The sequence below is a fragment of the Diadema antillarum genome, unplaced genomic scaffold, assembly GCF_040938485.1.
Source record: "Diadema antillarum isolate AM-2024a unplaced genomic scaffold, OU_Dant_1.0 scf00000030, whole genome shotgun sequence".
In the NCBI taxonomy this organism is placed as follows: Eukaryota; Metazoa; Echinodermata; class Echinoidea; order Diadematoida; family Diadematidae; genus Diadema; species Diadema antillarum.
Genome location: NW_027270919.1, coordinates 1127597 through 1141868, shown reverse-complemented (window position 1 = coordinate 1141868; position 14272 = coordinate 1127597). Strand labels below are relative to the sequence as shown.

The following is a 14272-nucleotide window of genomic DNA, read 5'->3' as shown; positions in this document are numbered from 1 at the left end:
AAGGAAAACATCTGGAAACTTGCGAAGAGCTTCATTGCAAAATGGGCTAAGCACCATATCTAATTATAAAGTAAATCCATTATCAGAGAGAGCAAAATTAACTTTTCCAGTGATACCTGGGCTCACTTGTAACATGACAAGGAATATTCTTGAAGCTACATATAATAGTAATACATGTATATCCTGTAATTTCCCATTATTCCCTTTGGCATTTTTTGCAGCTTTAATCACAAACATCTCAACTTGACAAGAAAAGACTTCGCTCATTTAGCGCCAAAACTCTTCATATGCAACACCTGCAGAGTCAAGTTTAAACTGAAGTAAGGCGGCACTGCCAAGAAAAACTGCGGCTTTCTGGCACATAACGAGTCTACGAAGCTTCCCTGAGCGGCGGGGAGGAGGGCTACAATAAGGCAGACAACCAATTTTTTTATTTCACACCATCTACCAAATCTCTGCACCATATACATCACCAAGAGACAGATAATCATCACTGAAGAGTCACTGCTTAGGCGCAAAGTTCGATTTCAGAGCTTGTGTTGTTTTGTGCTTGATCGGGACTTGAGGCGATCCGTCAACCCTGACCAAGCCTTCTCAACCTGGCAAGAGAAAAAAAAAAAGGGTAAGAGGATACAATACGGTCTGAATTCAATCTCAACGTTTTTCTGCATTTTTCTTTTTTCCAAATAGGTTAACAAATTCAATTGTGCTCTTATACTCAACACTGCAACAAGTGTGACTGCCAAGCTCAAAAAACCCATAAAAAGTAGGCCAACAACACTTTTCCCTTTTCTACATAGTTTCAAAAACAGCAAGCTCTAAGTTTAAACGCAATATAAAACTTTGGACCATCCTCACCCAATCAAAAAGTGGTTGAAAGAAGAGAGAATAAGGAGGTGCAGTTTCATTAAAAAAAGGGGAAGAAAAGCGAATTTAAAGACTATGGTCACACAGGCGTGTTCTGCACAGAAGTACCGTAGGTATCAATGAAAATCATTCTGATTTTCCAGTGAAAGCAGATCCCATTGGAAAAAGAAATGGTCACAAGTCAAAAAATTGTATTCTCTGTGAATTTCACAACTAAGTCCAGTCTAACAGATATAATAACTTGATACTGTAAACAAATATCAAGGAAACATTTTTAGAGATACAACTTGCATGGAAAGATCAAAAGTTATGTGTATTTTGTATGATGTGTGAATAGCTAGCTGAACCCTGGTGATGTGTATTTTGTATGATGTGAATAGCTAGCTTGACCCTGGTGATGTGTATTTTCTATGATGTAAATAGCTAGCTGGACCCTGATGATGTCCCCACCTGTTTCTGTGTGATCTCGGGCTCCCATATTGTGCAGAGCACCACGTTGCTACGGGCAACCCGTGCCTCGTTGCTCATCTGAGACTCCACCCTCTGCAGGGCCCTCTCCTCCACCAGTCCATCCCGTTCAATGATCCTCTGTACTGCCTACAGAGGGCGACATGACAGACATGGGATTTAACCCTATTCTAACTGGGCTATTTGAGACCAAGTTTTTACTGGGGGGGTCAATTTGACCCCCCCTTCAGATCTCGGCCATCAATCGCACGATAGCCGCGAAATTTTGCCCAAAGGTAGAGCTGGATGTCATCTACAAGATTACATGGTCATACAATAGAAAAATATTTCCTTTCTATTTTCAATAAATCAATTATGCAAATTTGTGCATGAAATTATATTTTCACCTATAACTCCATCTAAAAGACTGAAGGATTGCTAAATTTTTGTGTCAGAATTCGTCAAGACATATCAAACAATTTTCATGTAAAAAAAATAGCCCAATCAAAATCAATTTCTTTTGTTTTTTATTGTTTTGTTAATTTCTTATGTATTCTATTGTTTTTTCGACCTTTTGTTTTCTTCTGTTTTTTGCCAAAATTTGTTCAGGCTTATCTACACTAGAATTGATTAATTTTAATGGTTACTGTAAAACGAGAAATGTTCGCGTGCATTTTAATTTCGCGAATTTCGCGAGCGCCAAGATTCGCGAAATTAAAATGCACGCGAAATTTCTTATCTACACTATATGCATTGAGCGCAAGAGGCAATTCGCGAAAATTTCTTGCCGCGAAAAAGGCCGTCGGCTCGAATTCGCGAAAATTTCGTGCCGCGAATATATCATGTTTTACAGTAAACGTTGAAATAATCTAATTTATATCAATTTAACCTAAAAACACAATTGCATTGGATTTGCACACAATATCATGAATTTGAGCCGTTTTTGGGTTGACATGCATATGCAAAACATTACGTAACTTCAGAACGGTGTACCCGGACGTCACAAATTTGGTCTCAAAATTTGCGGGAGACTTCAATGAAAAAAGTCGTGAAACGACGTGGCAAAATATTTGCGCTTTGCGGAATCGTGGCGCGAAACGTCGAGGGGGGGTCAATTTGACCCCCCCCCCCCCCCAGTTAGAATAGGGTTAACACAGAGAATGCTTCAGTATACATCTCTATGGAACAGACTAAATCTCAAACAGCAGCTAAACCAGTTTCAGTGCATGCCGATTTCAACAGGAAAGACTCAAGGCATCTTTTAACCCGTTGAGGTTGAGGATGAGCCCCAAGTATACTCGGGCAAGTGTCTTATGGGAAATGCATGTTGTAGCAAATCATTCTGTCCTCAATGGGTCAAAAATGAGTTTATCCCGCCGCCTGGACCCCCTAGCAAACTGGAGACTCTACTCAGGCAAACATGTGCACAATATTATGTGTGCGTTGCACATGGAATAAGCATGAAGCGTGATTTCACTGAACAGCTCATATATCAGAATACTGTGAACATTTTATAAATGGCAGTTGAAAACTCCTGAAACAATGAAATATTATCTACAATTTGTAGAATCCTGAAAAAACAAAAAAACAAATAGAGACAATGGCTTGATAAAGGGCACCTTTTTCTCTCTTTAGTTTGTTTTTAATTGCACTATGCTATTGTCACTGGCCCAAGAAAAGTTTAAAGTCTTACTTCTTTCTTTGGCACGATGCAGGTCCAAACTTCATGTGTGAACTGGTCCCAGTTGGCTTCCAATAAGACTGCAGCATCGAGGACACACACTGATTTACCTGTTCACACAGAAATATTGATACAGCAAATGTGAGGGATTCTGACGGATATCTGCTACGAGTGATAATAATTTTGTGGTTGTAAATCTAAACAGAGACATTTGAGGAAAATAATAATAATAGTAATAATAATTCACAATACTTATATAGCACATTATCACATGGAATGTATCTAAGCGCTATGGGGAAAAATAGAAAAGGAAGAAGAAAGAAATACAGAAGAAGGTACAGTTTCAGAGATGGTTAGACATGAGAAATAAGACTACTCAATAAACAAATAAGTATTTAACATGGATTTAAATTTGTCTATCGAGTCTGTTTGAAATACCTGCAAAACCGATAAAAAAATGCCGAAAACCCAAGTATTTCGAATGTTACAAATGTATGCATAGTTTGCATACATGATTATTACTATCGTTTATGAGTGCATGTTTATAACAATAATAGTTCATCAATTTGATAGCCAACATCTGGACTTAAGAGGAATTTTCTGTGTCTGCCTGTCACAGACATGGGGCCGAATGCATAAAACAAGCAATTGCTTGTAAGCAATTGCTTCAAGCAAAAGCACAAGCTCGTCTAGTAAAAGGTGTAGCTCAAGCAATTGCTTAAATACATATGCATAATCTGTTGCTTGTGCACATACCTTTTGCTTGCATTCAGGAAGCAATTGCTTAGGGTTCAAACAATAGCGTCACGCTTGTGCGAACACTGTACGTCTGAGAACAAAGGCGTGTTTCGTATTAGGTATTTCATAGGGGCATGTGTGAGCTGGAACCTGACATAGCAGTATAGTGATCATAACAACGCTCATATGAAATACACACACACACACACACACACACACACGCTTATATCTTTTGCTTGTCCCGCACAAGCAATTGCTTGCGTTTTTCAACAAAAGGGACGTCACGCCTGTGCGAACACAAGAACAAAGGCGAGTGTGGCAGCATGCATTTGAAAGGGCATGTGTGTGCAGAAATATTTCCTGACATAGCAGAAGAGCTATGAAATGACACTCATAAATGCACACACAGACGCACACACACACACAACTATACACACACTCGTATTACTGGCTGATTCCCACCACTGCTTACAATAGCCCGCATCTGCCAGATCGCACGTGGAGAGACGTCTCCTTGCTCTCCACCGAAGTGAGACATCCTACCTGTTTTTCATCAAATTTTGCGTGCTAACCACTGGACATTCCCGTTGTTGAAATGAAAAATTTCTTACTCTACTTAAGAGTAATTTCTTGTAGATTTATACAACTCCTTCACAATTGTTGTCTTTCTTCCATGAATATGAAAATGATACTTAAAAGGGAACGTCCCAGATAAGCAAAAGCTCAAGCTCATTTTACAGAGCTTGGAAAATCATAAGCAATTGCTAGCAAGAACTAGCAAAAGGTATGTTTTATGCATACGTTTTTAAGCAAATGCTTGGTCTCTAAGCAATTGCTTGCGGACAGCAAGAAATTGCTTGTACTTGCTAGCAAGAGCTTCTGCTCGCAAGCAATTGCTTGTTTTTATGCATACGGATTCGAGTAAAAGGCTAGCACAAGCAATTGCTAGCGTTTATGCGTCCGGCCCAATGTTTGTAGCAGCTTCATCATATGGAATTTGGCTGGTTCCTTTTTTCACTTGGTCTTTATAATAAATACAGATTGAGCATCTTATCTCATATACAGAGAGAAGCGGCAAAAGGAAAACCTCTATAGCTACACTCTCTCCAAAAGGAACCAATTCCCCTTCAGGTGTGACAGTTTTGTCACATGATCAGGAAATGGACTTGAGGCAAAGCAGACGGGAGCTGAGTAAGTACAGCCGGCACCACAAACTAACCTTGGTCTGCATATTCCTGGATCTGGTCCTGGGCTAGTCTCTGGATGGAAGGCCAGACTATCTCATTCAGCTTCTGCAATCGATCTGGACTGGAGAAGACCCTTGGTCCAAGAACTGCTCTGTTGATGATCCCATCATCTGCTACTACATCTGAATGAGTTTGGAAAAGAACATATCGTCGCTGGGGTGAAAACACCATGTCTCTCAAATTTCGGTTTAAAATTACTCTTTTACAGATTTATTCTCAGGGTCCAGCCCAAATCCACGTTGTCTTACCTCCTCCCCCCCCCCCCCCAACTGAAGCCACCATGGCATGTCAAAGGAAAGGCGATCCCGTTTGTTACAGTGCTTTGGCTGCCATGTTTTTTTTGCTCTCCTGAACATTTGAGATTTTTTAGATACGAGGTTTTGTCATCCAAATAGTGATAATGATTACTCTAGTGCACGAAACATTGACCAAAACAAAAAAGGTTAAAAGTCAGAGACCATCTGAATACAAATATTTTGTTATATTCATTCTGATCCTTTCTCTCATTTAATATACATCTTCATATCACTCAGACATCCCACAAAATCACTGGGCCAAGTCTTATCCAAGCTGACCTTAGCAATGTAAGCATGAAGTCATGATAAAGGTAAAAGTAACTTACAACACAAGTAAATAAAGGCATCTTTACATTGTTTTACAGTAAAATCATTTTTGAAGAAACCCTGAGAACAGTTCAATGATTTTTGAAATCAAGTGCTTGAGTGAGCTTTAAATAATAAAATCAGAGTTCCTTACACAAATTGTTGCTTTGACACCCTTAATATGGAATCATATACGGCATGAGGCAGTAGGTACTTTAGGAAATTAGAGTATAAAATTATACCAAGGCGAAGGGAAAATGGTTTCCACTGAATGATCAGCACTAAAAGGTGACTTTTCCAAAGTGCTCATGACAACATTCAGAGCACAAGCTCAAGACCTGTGAAATCAGCTAAGGTTTTCCCAGAAGTTTTCTCCATATGTCTGCAAATTAAAGTCCCAACAAATTCTCTGTGCTGTCTTCTGTCCATTGCTTGCACAGGATCTGTTCGTTCGTACCTTCTCCAAACTCCTCAACAATTTGCTGGTGAGCCTGGGTGCCCGGTTCGTAGGCCCGATGACCAAGCTTGTCACAGTCAACAATGGCTGCGCCGAGTCTTGCCAGACGTTTGCAGACCGAGGACTTTCCACTGGCTATTCCCCCTGTGAGACCAATGATGTAGGGTGTGGCTTTCTCTGGAAGAACCTGCACATGGGAAGGGCAGCAAACATTAAAAGTTTTGTTCAACAAAAGACAACCTTCCATTCATACCCTCTACTGAATGACGAGGTAATATCAAAATTACATCATTATTTGGCAGAGTAAACTCTAGTACAATGTAAGAGTCACTGTGAGTCATGAGAAAATAAAACAGACACAACAACAACAACAAAATACTACACCTTGTCTCCTTTCCATTCCTGGCACAAATTATATCTCATAAAAGTGATGATAACTAAAAATCACTATGTTATTCCTGTCTATATGCAGTCATTCATATGGACAAATATGTAATAAAGAAAAGGTATATAATGTTTTGTAAAGCCAGCAGGTTACAACAATTGGCAATTTTCACTTATCTGTTAGATTGGAGTTACTAATTTTCTCAATAACCAAAATCTTTGTTGGGACACACTCCCACCGACAGTCACTGGCATCACAAACAACAAGGACTCCTTCAAAGCAGCAATCCTTCACTACATCCAAGACTAGAGAGCAAAGCAACTAGTTTCTAAACTTCTCTCTCCGCGCTATAAGCACAAGCGCATCCCCTGTCCTGTTGGCCCCTTCTTAGGGGTGTTGGACAGTGTCATAGAAGAAGAAAAGAATTGTCGCAGGAGAAATGTCGAGACCGAGTAAAGAGGTAGAGGAACAGAAAGAGACCTTTGGTTCCTTCAAAAGCTTCCCCAGGAGCCGCGCCCTGGTAGAAGAGGAGCTGACTTTGGCCTCCTCGTACTCCGCATGATTCTTGTCCTGGACCAGGTCAATGACGTGGATGTCGAGTTGTGTAAGACCCTGATAATGGGGGAAGTTGATCACGACATCAATGATTAGGTGGAGACTGATATTGAAAAAACAGCAAACAGACACTCCTCTGCTTGTCAATTTGTATACATTATAAAGACACAGGGTGACACACATAATAACCAACCTGAGTATGTATGCCCATGATTTTACATCACAGCTACTACTAAACACTGAGTAATCGGTGCTTATTTACATCGACGAAGGGCAATTTGTTAATCAGTTGTAATAGGAACAAATCAATGCAAGAATTCATTACTTTGTATACATAATACATGTTCAAATCATTCATTAAACACTTAACAGTCTCACCTTAAAGGACAAGTTCACCTTCATAAACATAAGGATTGAGAAAATGCAACAATATTAGTAGAACACATCAGTGAAAGTTTGAGGAAAATTGGACAATCGATGCAAAAGTTATGAATTTTTTTAATTTTTGTGTTGGAACCGCTGGATGAGGAGACTACTACAGCTTGTGAGTCATATGCGTACAACAGTATAAAGAAAATGTAAAAGAAAATTCAACATATTTTCACTTTTTTCGCGTAATAAAAGAGCACTTGACTTGCCTCTTTCTAAAGGCAGGGGGAATAATATTATCCATAACATTTGTCGGTAACGAGTCAGGGGAATGTGTACTTTTTTCAAAAGATGGAATTTTGTGAAATTCTCTTTATATTTTCCTTATATTGTTGTACGCATGTGACATCTAAGTTATTCATACACTGCAGTAGTCTTCTCATCCAGCGGGTACTGCACAAAAACTTCAAAAATTCATAACTTTTGAACGGATTGTCTGATTTTCCTCAAACTTTCAATGATGTGTTCTACTAATATTGCTACATTCTCTCAATCCTTATGTTTATGAAGGTGAACTTGTCCTTTAATGATAACATAGCTGAATTCTGGAAGTCTTACTGTATTCAGAGTGCACAGATTAATAAATGAAAACCATTTCAACAATCTACAAGCAAAAAGGAGAAATTGGAGAAAATGAGGTTCCATTGTTAACATGCTTAAAATGAGACCCATTTTACTTCTCCCAACTCCCCCAAAGATAACCAGCTAAAAGGCAAAGAACTCAGATCTATTGAGGCGAGATTGCATGTGAACATGAGAGCACAGCTAGCCAATACACACGTGCACCAGAATCGCCCCATCCACCTCCCTTTGTTCCGGAAAAACCAAAGTATACTATGTACAATCGTGCCATATATTAAAATAGATCTTACCTTCTCCGCTCTGCGCCTGTTAACACTGTCTCCTCCCTTCCGTGTCTCATCGCTGACCACGATGCAGTCCATGTCTGGCACGACGATGCTTGGACCAAAGGGATCGGTGATGGGAACCACTGCCTCTGGGTGGAGGAGACAGGGTTTGATGTCTCGGATGAATTGAGTCACGTTTGCAAGGCGGCATTCAAGGGGAAGTATGAGTTCTGACAGAGTCTTATCTGAAAGAAGAAAAACATAAAGACACCAGGTGGCTGGTCACATGGTCTGAAGGTGTGAGGACCTTCAAGTAGACAGACTGGCACAGATATATCATTTTTTACAACTCCTACTAAGATTCTAGCCATCCGATTGGTTAAAGGTTCATCACGTGATGTGCAGTTGAAAAGTGCCATTGCACGCTGTCGCTGTTGATATCTTGTACCATAGCACTCGTGACCATTCACTATTCATATAATGATATGGTCCATTCCAGCAAGATCTTTTTGCATACTCCTCTGCCAAAGCAACACAGTGGGCATCTTATTCAACCCCTGTCCAATTTGCTACAGCAGTTGTCATTTTCATTTGCTTTGTATATCATCAACATGATTGTCGATGTACAGAACAGCAGTACAGACCCAGGAGATAACTATGTACACTAGTACATGCAATCAGGGAGGTGTTACAGAGATGGAGTGGCAACTCTTCGTAATTCATGCAAACACATGTTTGGGTTCAAGGCGTTACAATGAGATGTCTAGCATTCCACTACGCTTTGAAGTCATGCTCGGCACCGCTCTAGTTGCAAGACGAAGTTCGGAGACGAAGAACGCATTTCCCCTTTCGTTGAATTACAAGCTTTATTTCACCGTAAAATTTTAAATGAAATACTCGAATTGATTTAGAATAGTTTAGGAAAGAATTCAATATTATAAACATATATTTCTAGTTTCTTCGTAATGCACAAATCGAAATGAAATGAAAATTAGGCCCTCTTAAAAACCTAATGTTTTTCTATAAACTGCACATTTCCGCATGTTAATTTTCTATCTTTTAATCTGGGATATTTTGATCTTTCAAATAAAGTACTCCGCTAAAGCGTGTTCCAGCGTGCTGTTAAAATTGTCAGTTTTACACTGCATTTTGATTCGCTGCTCCAATTCAAGGTACACAAATTCATTGTTGCCATCACATTGAAAGAGAGAGCGAATTGCAGTAGGAGCAAGTATTTCTAGATGCGAGAGCGCTAGTCCCGATTATTGATGCTCTCTTTTGTCAAAGCACATGGGTTACACCTGTAGTTGAACGCATAACTTCTCGGCGATGCCGCGCATGACTTCAAAGGAGAGCAGTAGTTGTCTCTCCTTCTCTAGCACCTCCCTGATGCAATGTACAGACTGATTCGGTTTTAAAAGTCTGTGATCTATGCCAGCCACAGCTTGGGCATTTCAAACACTTAGTACCAAGGATGATTCAATGGGCCATGCAATGTGTCAGGTGCATTGCCATATCAGAAGATAAATCAGCTAGTGTACATGTAAGGTATACCTGAAGGCTACCACGTACATGTACACGTACGTATATGGTTGAAATAAACATTAACATCATCCAAACTGAACATGTTTACATCTCTCAAAGGTTTCACGCGTGTGCATCAACCTGTAGCTATAGTCCCTACTATTGGATGAAATTAACAACAAAAATATGAGAGAAAGGTGTAAACTTTTGTATAAGCTGTTATTTACTCTACAGATATTTTCACGAATGAGGTCATAAACATTTGGGCAAGATTTATTTTCACAAATTGACACAGATGCTATTGTAAATGCACTATAACCCTAGTGCATGGTAACATTTCTGCATGTTCTTGAATTCACCATCCAACTGTGATTTGCGATATTCACAAAAATACAAACTTTTACAGTAGTTCCTAGTTTGTCTTTTCGTCTTTGCTGGCAGATGTTCCTTTTCTCACTCTTTATCATTTTTCAATATTTGACAACATTCCACAATACATTTTTTTTAATTATTATTATTATATCATTTTTTTTTTGTCTTTGAGACTGCAAAGCGCTGTGGTTGATTCAACTTTCAGAAAACTCACTGCTCAGCAAAGGGCCATCAGACACGCCAACAGTGATCTTTTCCCGGGCCCTCAGGGCCGACTCTGAGAGCAAAATCTTGTGACCAGCGTGGAGTCGATCAAAGGTGCCCCCAAGGACGACATGCTTGTAGGTCGGAAGACTAGGATTGGAAGGAGATGCAGAGGATGGTGGTGTTGCCGATGATGACCTGGTATCTGAAATGGCCTGCTGACCTGAGTTGTTGTCTTTCAATGGGTGATCGTTCTGCAGCTTTTCCACCTGGGGGCCCGGCGGGATCACAACCCACTTCGACAGGTGGTGGATGATTTGGTCCGAGGTGAGAAAACTGTCAGTCAGTACCAGATTGGGGGAGCTGCTGAGGTGCTGCGGGATGGGCGGTTCCGGGCAAGCACTACCGATGTTGCCGAGGAGAATGCGGACGTCTAGCGACTGGTGTTCATTTCCCGAGTAGGAGTACACCTGGGTGATGAGGCTGGCCAGCTCTCTGGTGGCTGGAAACGGTGCCGAGGTGCTCACGACGCCGGAGTCCAAACCTGGCTGGAATTGAATGTAGAGAACCTGCCGTATGTTGCGGGCAGCACTCGACAGAATGAGTTGGATGCGCTTGTGAAGTTGCTTCAGTGGAGCGGTCAGCAACAGGAGACCAGTTTGAGCCATCTTGCTGCAGTGACGAGAGAATGTGATATTACATATAGAGATATTTATTAGAAATTTTTGCACTCATACTGACTTTACTCCCCACGAAGGGAGCATTCCTTCAAAATGTCAGTAGCAGTTTCTACAGACAGTTTCTACCACAGACAGTCACAGAGTTTTAATATTCACTTATTGATATTTAAAAAAAAAAGAAGAAGAATGGTGGGAAGCAGTTTAGGCAGTACCAATTGTAGACTAGTAATAATAATTTTACATAGAACCAGGGAGAGGTCCTCTCACCTCGCTAATACTAATAGAACCTAATGTTTAATAGGCCTACCTCTGAATCTGATTTAGTGATACAGGTACTGTCACTCAGCGCGTCTACTCCGCTCCGCTCCGGGTAGTGCTAGTGGTAGTATGCACGATGAAAGGGTGACTTAGCGGGTACAATTGTACGCTTGACTCAACGCCTCGATCACACTCGACTAGACAAGAACAGCCAGCAAAATTTCTCAGGCACGCTACTCTGCGCTGCTGCGTGATTCCAATGAACAGAAATGAGTAGTAAAGCAGCTCAGAGTTTCTAACCTAAGAGTGTATCACTGTGAAAGCAAATATAATGTACGGCATGCAGTCAGTGCCAGTTTATCACCTTTGATGGTGTGTGTTGTCTGCCGCACGAAGACAACACTGCACTGGCTGGCGGCGCGGCGGAGGTAGCTAGCTAGCGGGATCCGGGAGCGGCTATACCGCTACGCTGCGATAGAATAATGCTACAGCATATACGATCTTTGGCTGCAGTAGCGCCCGTACCCCTTGGCGGCGTGTGGGTGGACGAGACGTACGGAAAAACCCAGGGGTGCGCCCATCCAGCTCCGCAGGACGCGTTTTTTTTAAAGACGGCACAGATTGGGGAATGGCGCGTGTTAAACCTATGGGAAAAACGTTGGGTTAGGGTTTTTGGTTATGGTTTTGGTTAGGGTTAGGGTTGGGGTTAGGGTTAGGGTTAGGGTTAGGGTTAGGGTTAGGGTTTGATGGTTAGGGTTAGGATTAGGATTAGGGTTAAGTTTAGGGATAGGGTCCCCGATAGATTTTTAGTTTCCCCAATCTGTGCCGTCTAAAAAAAACACGCCCGCAGGACACGACGCCAAGTTGTAAATCTCCCATCGCCGACGCAGACGATTGACCTCTGACTCAATAGCAACCATCGATTTTGATTGAATAGCGCCATCTAGTGTCATACTGTAGTATCATAATTTATCAGCGCTGAAGATCGAAAACCACGAAAAGCTACTGTAAAGAGAGGTGTAAGGTTTGCATGTTGAGCTAGCTAGCTGCCTAGCTGTGTGCAGAGTGCAAGTCCAGTGACTTCGTACATGGCGCGCTACGAGGGATGGAGGTTGGTGATGATATCCTATACAGCGACAGATGTGTAAATCCCGGTAAAAACACGTAGTCAACGCTACAGCTTGGGAAATCTTGTGGGAGAAAGGGCGTGAAAGACAATCCTATAAACTGGCGTTGGGACCACTAACGCAGGGATCCTTTACCCTGTCAGACATGGTTATTCAGCAGTTGGATCATGAGGTATGTTGTGGAGTTGTCCGTTCAGTTTCCCTACCTAAACGTAACAGTTTAATAGTGAGGACTATTACAGTAACAGATTCTTTATACACATTAAATTACATCTACTTATTAGATCTAAAACACCATCCATGACCATTCAAGTCACTGTCACCGAGAACTGGTTTGAAATAATCATCTGTCCTCCGATCAGGTTGCCGATATGGCTCGAATCTAGCTAACCACTAAGCTAAACTAAGTTGGACACTGAGTTGCACTTAGCTGCAGTTAATTTACACCATAAATTTACAGACAGTTGGAGTTTATTTAAACGTGTCCATTCGTGATCAGTGATGATGTCAGGAGCTGAACTCGGAAGTCGAACAAGACAACTGATGTACCAGTAATTTGCAATGTGCTGTTGTGTATTTGTATAAGTCAGCAGTCGGTCCTAGTCAGTGTTTTTGACATTATCCACTCGGTCTTGACAGAGGTCATCAGAGCAAAAAGATAAAATTATAGATTCTTGACGTAGACCACTGTTGTGTGGCATTGCCACTGCAACAATGACGGTTCGTAGTGAGTGGGTCCATCTCTGTCGGTCTGTGCTCTGTGTACAAACGTTGTAGGTACAGTGGACTCCCATTATAACGAAAGCCTTGGGACAGGCAATTTTCTTTTATTATATCGAAATTTCGTTATAACTGAACAAATAAACATTAAAGAACAAACAGCAGATAATTTTGCAGTCTGAATTTTTACTTCGTTGTAACCGGAATTTCGTTATAACCGTGTTATATAAACGGGAGTGCACTGTAGTCTGTACCATGCACAACTGTAGCTAATAAAGTTTGGGGAACCATAAAGTTTCAATTTTTTAGAATGCTAAGTAGATCTACACTTGTATTTTAACTTAACTGAACACGCAAACATGGTGCAACTGTTGTAAATTAAGTAATTTGTTTTTAATAGTGGAGTTGAGCGGATAAGGTGTGACCTAGACCTGGTCATAATTCAGCGAATCAGTCAGGGAATCATGAGGCGGACTCTCCTTCAAGAGTATCCCTCCGCCTCATGAGCATCTCCGCCATCCTCATGAGGCCCCCGGGAGAGCGACTCATGAGCCCCCCCCCCCCCCCTTTTCACTTCTCATCCATTTCACATCTGACATAGATTGGTGCAACTTCGCACAGTGATTTTTTTTGTTACACACACGTGTCTACTCTCCATGATGAAAAGAAGACAAAATTATTTCCGCGCTTTTTGACATAAATCAGTTTCAATCAACCGATGCGCCGCGACCCATTGAAACATGAGACGCCAGTGGGTTCGCTCAATGCAGGGTTGCCACACCTAGCGGCCTGATCTGACTAAATATTTTCGGTGCTTTTTGCTGTGGCTCTCACCTCTCCACGCACGAATCAGCCCCATGAAGCTGAAGTCTGACATCATTTTACATAAATTCATAACGAGAAAAATAAAATCAGAACAACAGAATAAAATCAGAACATTTATCCAGATCTCTCTATTATCCGGATGCAATCTTGGCCTGATTTTTTTTTTTTTAATCCAATAATTACGAGGAAATAACATTCTCATTTTGATAGGGGGGCCTACACATGTATGTAAACATGCATTCAGACACTCACTACCCCCCAAATCATGGCAAGAACATGGACAGAAAACTTTTCATTAAATCAGGG

General features: G+C 41.1%; 2 protein-coding genes across 2 annotated transcripts in view; one reads left to right on the top strand and one right to left on the bottom strand.

Moving 5' to 3' along the window:
* Window positions 1–217: 217 nt before the first annotated feature.
* Window positions 218–11437, bottom strand: LOC139740631 (bifunctional coenzyme A synthase-like). Its single transcript, XM_071651218.1, has 9 exons — window positions 11344–11437; window positions 10367–11028; window positions 8281–8501; window positions 6905–7036; window positions 6040–6226; window positions 4953–5102; window positions 3008–3105; window positions 1318–1464; window positions 218–599 (listed from the first exon to the last, which is right to left on the bottom strand). Exons 2-9 carry the CDS (start codon window positions 11022–11024, stop codon window positions 528–530), a joined length of 1665 nt encoding a protein of 554 aa, XP_071507319.1. The 5' UTR covers window positions 11025–11028; window positions 11344–11437; the 3' UTR covers window positions 218–527.
* A 940-nt stretch (window positions 11438–12377) lies between these two features.
* The window catches only part of LOC139740930 (uncharacterized), a 76364-nt gene continuing 74469 nt past the window's right edge, over window positions 12378–14272 (top strand). The window contains exon 1 of the mRNA XM_071651519.1: window positions 12378–12593. Within this exon, the coding sequence (XP_071507620.1) occupies window positions 12567–12593 (27 nt within the window). The 5' untranslated portion in view covers window positions 12378–12566. The remainder of the gene's footprint in view (window positions 12594–14272) is intronic.